The sequence below is a fragment of the Numenius arquata genome, chromosome 2 (genome assembly GCF_964106895.1).
Source record: "Numenius arquata chromosome 2, bNumArq3.hap1.1, whole genome shotgun sequence".
NCBI lineage: Eukaryota > Metazoa > Chordata > Aves > Charadriiformes > Scolopacidae > Numenius > Numenius arquata.
In genome coordinates this window covers 132,007,174-132,018,164 of record NC_133577.1, presented here as the reverse complement: position 1 = coordinate 132,018,164, position 10,991 = coordinate 132,007,174, and the positions used below count along the sequence as shown (strand labels likewise).

Genomic DNA, 10,991 nt, shown 5'->3' with positions numbered 1-10,991 from the left:
GGGCACGGGGGGCAGGGGACAGGAGGGGGGGGGCATGGTACCGCGGTGAAGGGGCAGGGGGGGCCGTGGGGCGAAGGGAAGCCGTGGTGGAGGGGCCTATGGGGCAGGAGGGGCCTGTGGGGCGAGGGGGAGCTTGTGGGGCAGGGGGGGCGGCGGAGGGGGGCTGGGGGGGGGTCACGGCTGGGGGGGGGGGGGGGTGTCACGGGTGGCCGTGGAGCCGTGGCGGGGGGACCGGGGGCTCACAGGGGGCCGCGGGGGTCTCCAAGGCAGCCCTCCCCCCCGCCGCAGGCCTTACCTCCGGGCCGGCACCGGCTGCGCACGCGCAGAGCGCCGCGCGCCACTTCCGTCGGACGCCTCCCCCTCCCCTGACGCCGACGCGCACTGCGCATGCGCTTCCGCCGGGCACGGGCGGGGCCGCAGGCTCGTCGGTAGGGGTGTGGCCAAGGGGCGTGGCTATACATGAAGAGGGCGGGGCTATACGGCATGAGGGCGGGGTCAACACTGAGCGAGTACGTTGGAGGGGGAGGGGCTTCCCGGGAGGGCGGGGCAATGCGGTGAGGTGCGGCGCCCCGGGGGGGGCGGTACAATGGGCCGGGGGCGTGGCTTATCTGCGAGGGGCGTGGCCTGGCGGTGCGGGCAGCGGGGGCGGCAGCCGCGGGGGCGGGGAGGGGGCGTGGCCCGGTGCGCGGGGGGGCGTGGCCCGGTGCGCGGGGGGCGGGGCCTGCGGCACGGCGGAGCGCGGAGGCAGCGGGGTGGCAGCGCGGCCGTCCCGTCCCGTCCCGTCCCCTCCCGTCCCTCCCGCCGCCGCCATGGGCCTCACGGTCTCCGCCATCTTCTCCCGCATCTTCGGCAAGAAGCAGATGCGGATCCTGATGGGTGAGCGCGGGGGCGGCGGAGCAGGGCCGGGCGGGGGATGGGGACGGGCCGGGGCACGTACCGGTAACCGGCGCCGGTGACACCGCCTCCTCGTTGCAGTGGGGCTCGACGCCGCCGGCAAGACCACCATCCTCTACAAGCTGAAGCTGGGTGAGATCGTCACCACCATCCCCACCATCGGTGAGCGCCCCGGCACCAGGCAGGGCCCCCATCGGGCACCGGGCAGAGCCCCCCACCCTGCCTCTGGTAGCCGGCACCGGGTACCGCGCAGGGCCCCCATCGAGCACCGGGTACCGGGCAGAGCCCCCCACCCTGCCTCTGATAGCCAGCACTGGGTACCAGGCAGGGCCCCCATCGAGCACCGGGTACCGGGCAGGGCTGTGCCATCCTCCCTCTGACAGCTGGCACCAGGCAGGGCACTCATCGAGCACCGGGTACCGGGCAGGGTCCCCATTGAACACCGGATACTGGGCAGGGCCCTCATCGAGCACTGGGTACCGGGCAGGGACGCCCACCCTGCCTCTGACAGCATCTTCACCCCAGCATCACCCTGACAGCATCAGGGTCCCCACCAAGCACCCGGTACCGGGCAGGGCTCCCATGGAACGCCGGCTACCAGACAGAGCCCCCCACCCTCCCTGTGACAGCCGGCACCGGGCAGCCCCCCCCCAGCCCGATCCCGCAGGCCGTGCTGCCCACCCGGGTACCGCTCTCCCACGGGTCACTCCTGGGTACCCCGATCAGCTGGGGGCTGCCTGGGGTGAGATGTGCCCCATGACACCCCGGTGCCCCATCCACCCAGCCGTTACCCTCCCGTTATCCCGTGCCTGTCTGGGTACCGGGCTCAGCCCAGTGGGGAGCCTGACTTGCACCCCAAAATACCCCTGGTGGTTCCCCACCACCGGCATGGGCACCCACCACCTGCCCCAACCTGCGCCTGCCCCGGAGTGTTCTGCTGTCCTGCCAGATCCCGCTGCGGAGCATTCAGCGGGGGGCTCAGCACCACCTCCCACAGGCTGGTGGAGGTGGATTGGGAATGGGTCAGGGAGGCTGGCTGCCCATGGTCACCCGCTGGCCAGCACTGATGAACATCTTCATTAGCGACCGAGGTGATGGGGGGAGAGCACCCTCGGCAAGCTTGTGGGTGGCCCCGAGCTAGGAGGAGTGGTTGTACAGCCAAGGGTCATGCTGCCATCCCGGGGGATCTGGGCAGGCTGGAGAAATGGGCAGAGGAACCTCATGGAGTTCAACCAGGGGAGTGCCAAGCCCTGCCCTTGGAGAGGAACAGCCCCAGGCCCTGGTGTGCCTGCTGGAGAGCAGCTCTGGGGAGAAGGTCCTGGAGGTCCTGGTGGGGAAGAACCTGAGCAAGCACCGGGCACGTGCCCTTGTGGCTTGGGGCCACCAGACCTTGGGCTGTGCTGGGCAGAGCACTGAGAGCGGGTGGGGAGAGGAGGTCCTGCCCCTCTGCTCAGCCCTGCTGGGACCCCTGGGGATGCTGGGGCTGGTGCTGGGCTCCCCGGTGCAGGAGGGACGGGGATGTACTGGAGTGAGTCCACGGCGATGCCGTAGGGACTGGAGCACCTCTCGTAGGAGGACAGGCTGGAGAAGAGAGGGCACAGGGGGATCTCATGCACGTGTGTAAATCCCTCGTGGGATGGAGATGGAGCCGGGCTCTCCTCGGCAGTGTCACCCTCTCCCCATGCCCCTCCTGCCCCCTCGCTCCCCAACAGGGTTCAACGTGGAGACGGTGGAGTACAAGAACATCTGCTTCACCGTCTGGGACGTGGGCGGCCAGGACAAAATCCGACCCCTCTGGAGGCACTACTTCCAAAACACGCAGGTACGTGGCGTCAGGGCGGGGATAGGCTCCACCAGCCACGGTGGGGCTGGCCCGGGCTTCCCCGGGGCTTGTGGCCTCATAACCGGGTGTGCGAGTGGTGGCAGAGAGCACGTCCCAGTCCCCAGAGAGGTGGTACTGGGAGCACTGGGAGGACATGTGGGTGTTTGCCCCATCACCCACTTGGAGGGGAGCGAGGCAGAGGGGTCCAGAGGAGCAGGCGAGGGGGCAGCTCTGTCCCCAGGGTGCTCTGGCTCTATGCGGGGGGTCCAGGTGGGCAGTGGGGCTGCTCTCCGCCTTGGTTGGGGGTACCGGGGGTCCACCTGGGATGTCCCCCTCGGCTCCAGCCTGGCTTCCTCCGCAGGGTCTCATCTTCGTGGTGGACAGCAATGACCGAGAGCGGGTGCAGGAATCCGCCGAGGAACTGCAGAAGATGGTGAGTGATGGGGGGAGGGATATTCGGTGTGGCAGGGAGGTGGGGGGTCCCCCGGGTCCCCCAGCCCCCTCCTCCCGCTCTCCCGGCCCCACAGCAGCCCCTGGGTGGGTGCGAGGTGAGACCTGGATCTGCTCTGCCCACGATGTGGTGTCTGCAGACGGGCTTGGGGACCCCACAGCGACTCCTCTGCCAGGCAGGGGCTGGACCCCCAGGGATCGGGAGCAATTGCAAGGGGGAAAAATGGCCGAGAAAACGCGGTTTTGGGTTTTACATAGTCAGGGCTTTGCGAGCCAAGCACGCAGGGCACACGGGCAGGGGGGGCAGCATCCCGAAATGACGTCTGAGAGCCAGCCTGTGAGGTGTGGGTGGTTTATTCCTCCGTGTGGCTGCCCCAGGGGGACCAGAGCATCCCTGGGGAGGCAGAGCAGAGTGTGTCACAGCCCGAGAGCGGGGAGAAGGGACGAGATGGCCACTGCCCGCTTGCTGCTGTTTGGGGAGCGTCGTGCCTGCTCTCTTCCACTGTCCCCACGGTGGTCTCTGTGCTCCCCCCCATCCCTGGAGCCCCTCGCTCCAACGTGGGGGTCCCCCAAGTGAAGGGCACGGCTTCTCCTGGAAGAGCATCCCGGTGCCACTGAGACTTCTGGGCAACGATGGGGACAGGAGGGCAGCCAAGATGCTGGAGGAGGAGCTGGAGAGCCCGCTCCGGCTCTTTGGGTCTGTCCAAGCAGCAGGGGGGGGGGGGGGGAGGGGGTCACCGATGGCTCACCGAGAGCCGCCCTCCCCCCCCGGCTCAGCCGTCCCCTCCTCTCCCTCCCCAGCTGCAGGAGGACGAGCTGCGGGACGCCGTCTTGCTGGTGTTTGCCAACAAGCAGGACATGCCCAACGCCATGGCGGTGAGCGAGCTGACCGACAAGCTGGGGCTGCAGACGCTGCGCAGCAGGACCGTGAGTCACCCGGGGTTGGGGGGTGCCATCCCCGCGGGAGGGACCCGGGGCGCACCGGGGCGGGCGCCTGTTACGGTTTGAGAGAACCCGTAACAACCTATTGCCGTTAGACAATTATCCTGTCACCCGATGACCCCTCCCCGCCCGGAAAGGGGAATCGGGGAACACAAAGAAACACAAGGGTTGAAATATAAAGAGATTTAATAGACTAAGACTAAATAATTGACAGCAATACTAAAGAACCAGTATTAATGCCGATACTGATATAAGATATACAGGAATGATACTCAGCCCATTCTGTCGGGAGGAAGCCGTGCGCTCCCAGCAGGGACAGCAAATGTGGGACACTGGGAGCGCAATGGCTTCAGGAGGAAGGGAAGGGCTCAGGGCTCCGGCACCGGCGCGAGGAGTTCTCTGGACCCGCCGCCATCAGGGAGAGAGCCCGCTATGCAGCAGGCTTTTCTAATTTATATTGGATGTGACGTTCATGGTATGAAATACTCCTGTTGGCCAGCCCGGGTCAAACGCCCAGGCCTCGCTCCTCCTCGTCCCTGCACCTGGCAAGGCTCGAAAACACTAAAACCTTGAATCCCACAGAGCCTGGCTGGCTATAAAGTAAATATTTTCACAAATTCAGACACTGGAGTCTTCTAAAAGTGCAATTTTCCCCAGCGTTAGAAGTCTGTCCTGCGTCTCTCAGCCCGGGGCGGCACCCAAAGCCCTTTCCCCCCTCTCCCGCTGTTTTGCAGTGGTACGTGCAGGCGACGTGCGCGACCCAGGGCACGGGGCTCTACGACGGGCTGGACTGGCTATCGCACGAGCTCTCCAAGCGCTAGCCGGGCCGGCGGCGCGGGGACCGGATGAGCCGGGAGGACCTCTCTTCTCCGCTGTTTTTGTTTGGTTTTCCTTTTGTTTTATTCGGGGAGGAGGGAGCTGGGGGGGGGGTGGCGGGGGTGGTGGTGGTGGTTGCTTTTGTCCTTTCTCCCCAGAGCGGCCTCGTCTCTGTGTGTTTATCTGGTAGGACTTGAACCTCAAGGACTCTTCGGGCAGAGCTCCCCTCGGCGGTGTCCTGCCTTTGCCCGTGTTGCCGGCCGCCCTCCCCACCTGCATGTGCTCTCTGCCAGAGCTTGCCCGGACCTGCCGGGGTGGCATGTCCCCAAATGTCCCCGTTCCTCGCCCCGGAGCCGGCGGTGGGGGCTGAGCGGGGCTGGGAAAGCAGCCCTGGGCTGCGGGACAGGAAGGATCCCCCTTTTTATCCTTCGATAAACTTTATAGTTCTCTTTCTCTCTCGGGGAAGGGGGGGGGGGGGGGGGGGAGGGGGGCTGGGGGGGGGCGCGTATGGCTGCGTGACGTGCTGTTGTACATCGAGTAATTAAAACTCCACCACTTTGTACCCTGTGCCCGGCGTGTTTCTGGCTGGCTGCGGGGGCCACCGTGGAGCCCCGCTCCCCGACGAGCATCTTCCACCCGCGTCTCTGGGCTCAGGGATCCGGGTCGGAATAAAACGCCGCGGGCGCTGTGCGGGGGGGGCGGGCAGAGGAGGTGGGCAGAGGCTCCGAGATGCGTTTGCGAGCTGATGTCCCCTGGTGCCAGGAGAGGGGCTGGCCTGTTTTATAGCCACCCCGGGGTGCCCGGGCTGGGGCCACACCGTGGGAAAAAGCCCTGCGGGGTCGGCTCAGGCCACGTGCTGCAGGAGTGCTAATTGGGTTGTAATTAGTGGGACTGGGCAAAGCCCAACCCGAGGGCGGCCATGCTTGGCAGCGAGGGGCCGAGTGGCGGGCACTGGGAGAAGGGGGAGCAGACTGGCCCTGGCTGGGGGGGATGCCATGGCTGTCCCCCCCCAGGCTGTCCCTGCGGGGATGCCCTGGCTGTCCCCAAGGCTTTCCCTGCAGGGTTACACTGGCTGTCCCCAAGGCTGTCCTTGCAGGGATGCGCTGGCTGTCCCCCCAGGCTCTTCCTGCAGGGTTACACTGGCTGTCCCCAAGGCTGTCCTTGCAAAGATGTGCTGGCTGTCCCCCCAGTCTGTCCCTATGGGGGTACCCTGGCTGTCTCCCCAAGCTGTCCCTGCTGGGGATGCTCTGACTCTCCCCAGGCTGTCCCTGTGGGGTTACAAGGGCTGTCCCCTCCCAGGCTGTCCCTGTGGGGATGGCTGTCCCCAAGGTTTTCCCTGCAGGGTTACACTGGCTGTCCCCCCAGGCTCTTCCTGCAGGGTTGCACGGATTGTCCCCAAGGCTGTCCTTGCAGAGATGTGCTGGCTGTCCCCCCAGCTCTGTCCCTGTGGGGATACCCTGGCTGTTCCCCCAGCTCTGTCCCTGTGGGATACCCTGGCTGTTCCCCGGCTCTGTCCCTGTGAGGATGCTCTGGCTGTCCCCCAGCTCTGTCCCTGTGGGGATACCCTGGCTGTCCCCCCAGCTCTGTCCCTGTGGGGATACCCTGGCTGTCCCCCAGCTCTGTCCCTGTGGGGATACCCTGGCTGTTCCCCCAGCTCTGTCCCTGTGGGGATGCCCTGGCTGTCCCCCTCTAATGCCTGAGGTGGGTGCTCAGTGCACCAGCACCCATCCTGCTGGGGATGCTGGATGGGGACCCACCCCGCTCTGGTGGCAGAGTTGGGTCTGGCCCTCTGATTGCCCCTTCCCTCTGGGGGGCTGCTGGAGCCTGAGGGCAGAGCTCGCAAGGTCCCAGAGCCCCGACTCTGCCACCAGAGCTGATGCGGGTTGTTGCCTTTGATGGTGGAAAGTGGGGGGACAGGATGGGATGGGGGGTTCCCGGGTGCTTTGGTGCAAGGTTTCCCCGGAGCACTTGGCTCTAGGGCACAGCACCACTACCCAGACTGGTGCTGGCTTGGAGCTGGGATTGCTCATGGTGCCAAGACCCTGAGAGCGGGGCCACCACGGGCAGAGCATGCGAAGCCCAGGCTGGAGAAGAGGCAGATGCACCCGAGGTGGCCCCGTGGTGCAAGTTGGGGGTTAAGACACGGCCGTTGTAGCACAGATCCATCCCACCCGGCTTGATTTACCACATAGGCAGAGAATCCTCGGGGACTGAGAAAGGGCGGGGAAAAGCCATATCCCATAGAATCATAGCATTGTCCAGGTTGGAAGGGACCTTTCAGACCATGGAGTCCAACCATCAACCCAACACTGCCAAACCCACCACTGACCCACGTCTGCCCGGCTTTGAAATCCCCCCAGGGATGGTGCCTCAACCCCTGCCCTGGGCAGCCTCTGCCAAGGCTTCACAACCCTTTCCATGAAGAAATTGTTCCCAATCTCCATCCTAAACCTCCCCTGGGGCAACTTGAGGCCGTTTCCTCTTGTCCCATCACTTGTTCCTCGGGAGAAGAGACCGACCCCCCCTGGGTACCCCCTCCTTTCAGGGAGTTGGAGAGAGTGAGAAGGTCTCCCCTCAGCCTCCTTTTCTCCAGGCTGAACACCCCCAGCTCCCTCAGAAGTTCTCCAGACCCTTCTCCTTGGTCTCCAGACCCCTCACCAGCTCCGTTGCCCTTCTCTGGACACGCTCCAGCCCCTCGAGGTCTTTCCTGTCGTGAGGGTCCCAAAACTGGACCCAGCCCTCGAGGTGGGGCCTCACCAGTGACCAGTCCAGGGGGACGGTCACTGCCGCAGTCCTGCTGGCCACACTGGTCCTGATACAAGCCAGACTCCCTCTGCTGGGTTGTGCATGGTCCTTCCAGCACTGGGGACAACTGTCCCCCCCCAGCCCCCTGGGGACAGCGTGGGGTGGGGGCTTCTGCTCAATGTCCAACATGGGCGCTGCAGGGCTGGAGCCCCGCTCTCAGCGAGCCAGGGGACAAAAGGACAGCCACTCGCTGCAGATCATTTAATGCCCCATTTAGCACCAGTTCCTCCAGCCTGGCCTGGACATCACCCTCAGGGCTGAGACGAGCCGTGCCCTGGAAATGCCAGCTGTAAGGCCGCGGGGCGTCCCTTTGGCACCGGCCACTGCCCGCTCCGAGCCAACAGCCCAAGGGTCCAGGTGTCATTGTGCCCTTTGCAGCCCCGCTCTGCCCTGATGGCTCCCCACGGCCGTGGCCACCAGTGGGTGCCCGGCTGTGCCTGAGTCCCCTCTCCTCCAGCGGTGTGGCCAGGACATGTCCCCTTGGCCATGCTGATGTCCCCGCTGTCAGTGCTATGGGATCCTGGAGGCAGGAGAGCAGGCAAGAGCAGGCAGGGGAACAGGCAGGGGAGCAGGCAGGGGAGCAGGCAGGGGAACAGGCAGGGGAGCAGGCAGGGGAGCAGGCGGGGGAGCAGGCAGAAGCAGGCAGGGGAACAGGCAGGGGAGCAGGCAGGGGAACAGGCAGAAGCAGGCAGGGGAACAGGCAGAAGCAGGCAGAAGCAGGCAGGGGAGCAGGCAGGGGAGCAGGCGGGGGAGCAGGCAGAAGCAGGCAGGGGAACAGGCAGGGGAGCAGGCAGGGGAACAGGCAGGGGAACAGGCAGGAGCAGGCAGGGGAACAGGCAGAAGCAGGCAGAAGCAGGCAGGGGAGCAGGCAGGGGAACAGGCAGGGGAGCAGGCAGGGGAGCAGGCAGGGGAACAGGCAGGGGAGCAGGCAGAAGCAGGCAGGGGAACAGGCAGGGGAGCAGGCAGGGGAACAGGCAGAAGCAGGCAGGGGAACAGGCAGGGGAACAGGTGGGGGAGCAGGCAGGGGAGCAGGCAGAAGCAGGCAGGGGAACAGGCAGGGGAACAGGCAGGGGAGCAGGCGGGGGAGCAGGCAGAAGCAGGCAGGGGAACAGGCAGGGGAACAGGTGGGGGAGCAGGCAGGGGAGCAGGCAGAAGCAGGCAGGGGAACAGGCAGAAGCAGGCAGGGGAACAGGCAGGGGAGCAGGCGGGGGAGCAGGCAGAAGCAGGCAGGAGAGCAGGCAGGAGCAGGCAGGAGCAGGCAGAAGCAGGCAGGAGAGCAGGCAGGAGCAGGCAGGGGAACAGGCAGGGAAGCAGGCAGGAGAGCAGGCAGGAGCAGGCAGGAGAGCTCGCTGCCCGCTTGCTTCTCCAGGAAGGGTTTGCAAAACCTGCCTGTGCCCTGGGCATTGCCCCGCCACGGCAAAGGGGGGGTGAACACCCCGGCTGCCCCCCGAGCCAGGGAAGGAGCCCCCCACCACGCCGCAGTGACCGGTGAGGTCTCTCTTTGCTGCCAAAGCCTGGGGGGGTCCTGCCCTGCACCCCCTCCCCGTGGCCAGGCGCCCCAAGGGCTGGCTCCCGCAGGGTCCCGGTGCCCCGCAGCATTTCGGGTGCCCCAGGGTGGTGCCCCCCCAAACAGCACCACACCGGTGGCAGCGTCCCACACCGGCCACTGGTCCCTGCTGAGGTCTCTTCCAGTGATTCCAGCAATTTCAGTTTTTAATGTTTTTAAGGGCTGGGAGTGAGCCGTGGCTCTGCTGCCATGCGGTGTCGCAGGGTCCGGGTACCGATGACCGTGGCACCCGGCCTCCTGCAGCCCCCCAAAAATACACCCGAACCCGCCCGAGTCGCTCCACGCTTCTGGAAGGAAAAGGCTCCTGCCACCGTCCTGTCCCCATCCCTGTCCCCAGGGCCGAGCACGGCTGAAATCCCGCTGCCGTGGGCTCCGTGTGTGTCGTGGAGCTGCCTGGGGACCGTGCTGGCTGTTTGCAGCCCCGTCTGTGCCGGGTGCCCGGTGGCCCATGGCATCGCACGGGCAGAGGGAGCCGCTCACCGGAGCTGCATCCCAGGGGGGGGGCTCGGGGTGGCCCAGGGCATCCTCGCTCAGTTCCGTCTTATGAGTCTGCTCCGACACCAGAGATGTCCCCATTCCCATGAGATGGTCAGTAGTACATGCCGTGAGTTTGCCAGGTCTCATCCCTGGTCCTGGGATGCTCCCACAGCTCAGATGGTGGCCAGGACAGACGGACGGCCAAGATGGGACCGGGGCTGGTGCAGCCGCTGCCTGGTGGGTGCAGGCGAGCAAGAACCTCCAGTGGTGACTCCAGAGACACCGTCAGTGTCCCCCAAGACTGAAGGATCGGGACCACATACTCCTGGGATGGTTTCTCACTTGTAGAAGTCCGTAGAACATTTTTCTCTTATAGAAATTATTTTTTTCTTGCTTAAACAACACCAAGCTCGGTGGCGCGGTCGACACGCTGGAGAGAAGGGATGCCATCCAGAGGGACCTGGACAGGCTTGAGAGATGGGCTCGTGCAAATCTCATGAAGATCAACCAGGCCAAGTGCAGGGTCCGGCACCTGGGATGTGGCAATCAACAAACACAGGTTGGGCGGAGAATGGCTGGAGAGCAGCCCTGAGGAGAAGGACTTGGGGGTGTTGGTGGGTGAGAAGCTCAACATGAGCCAGTGACATGCGCTGGCAGCCCAGAAAGCCAACCCCATCCTGGGCTGCATCAAGAGAAGTGTGTCCAGCAGGTCACGGGAGGTGACTCTACCCCTCTACTCTGCGCTCGTGAGACCCCACCTGGAGCACAGTGTCCAGCTTTGGAGTCCTCAACACAGGAAGGACATGGACCTGTTGGAACGGGTCCAGCGGAGGGCCACGGAGATGATCAGAGGGACGGAGCACCTCCCCTGTGAAGACAGGCTGAGAGAGCTGGGGTTGTTCAGCCTGGAGAAGAGAAGGCTCCGGGGAGACCTCATAGCAGCCTTCCAATATCTGAAGGGAGCCTCCAGGAGAGCCGGAGAGGGACTCTTTGTCAGGAGCTGTAGTGACAGGACAAGGGGTAATGGTTTTAAATTGGAAGAGGGGAGATTTAGATGAGATATTAGGAGGAAATTCTTTCCTGTGAGGGTGGTGAGGCACTGGAACAGGTTGCCCAGGGAAGCTGTGGCTGCCCCATCCCTGGAGGGGTTCAAGGCCAGGCTGGATGGGGCTTTGAGCCACCTGGTCTGGTGGGAGGTGTCCCTGCCCATGGCAGGGG

At 65.3% G+C, this 10,991-nt stretch overlaps 1 protein-coding gene across 1 annotated transcript; it reads left to right on the top strand.

The window, feature by feature from the left end:
* Positions 1 to 809: 809 nt before the first annotated feature.
* ARF5 (ARF GTPase 5) lies at positions 810 to 4,929 on the top strand. Its single transcript, XM_074166359.1, has 6 exons — positions 810 to 876; positions 976 to 1,056; positions 2,607 to 2,716; positions 3,078 to 3,149; positions 3,968 to 4,093; positions 4,843 to 4,929. The coding sequence occupies exons 1-6, from the start codon at positions 810 to 812 to the stop codon at positions 4,927 to 4,929; spliced, it is 543 nt and encodes a 180-aa protein (XP_074022460.1).
* The last annotated feature ends 6,062 nt before the right edge of the window (positions 4,930 to 10,991 follow it).

Excerpts from the sequence above, each read along its gene's own strand:
- ARF5 (XM_074166359.1), top strand. The coding sequence starts at position 810 with ATGGGCCTCACGGTCTCCGCCATCTTCTCCCGCATCTTCGGCAAGAAG. Across the intron at positions 1,057-2,606 it reads CACCACCATCCCCACCATCG|GGTTCAACGTGGAGACGGTG; the intron begins GTGAGCGCCCCG and ends GCTCCCCAACAG. Across the intron at positions 3,150-3,967 it reads CCGAGGAACTGCAGAAGATG|CTGCAGGAGGACGAGCTGCG; the intron begins GTGAGTGATGGG and ends CTCCCTCCCCAG.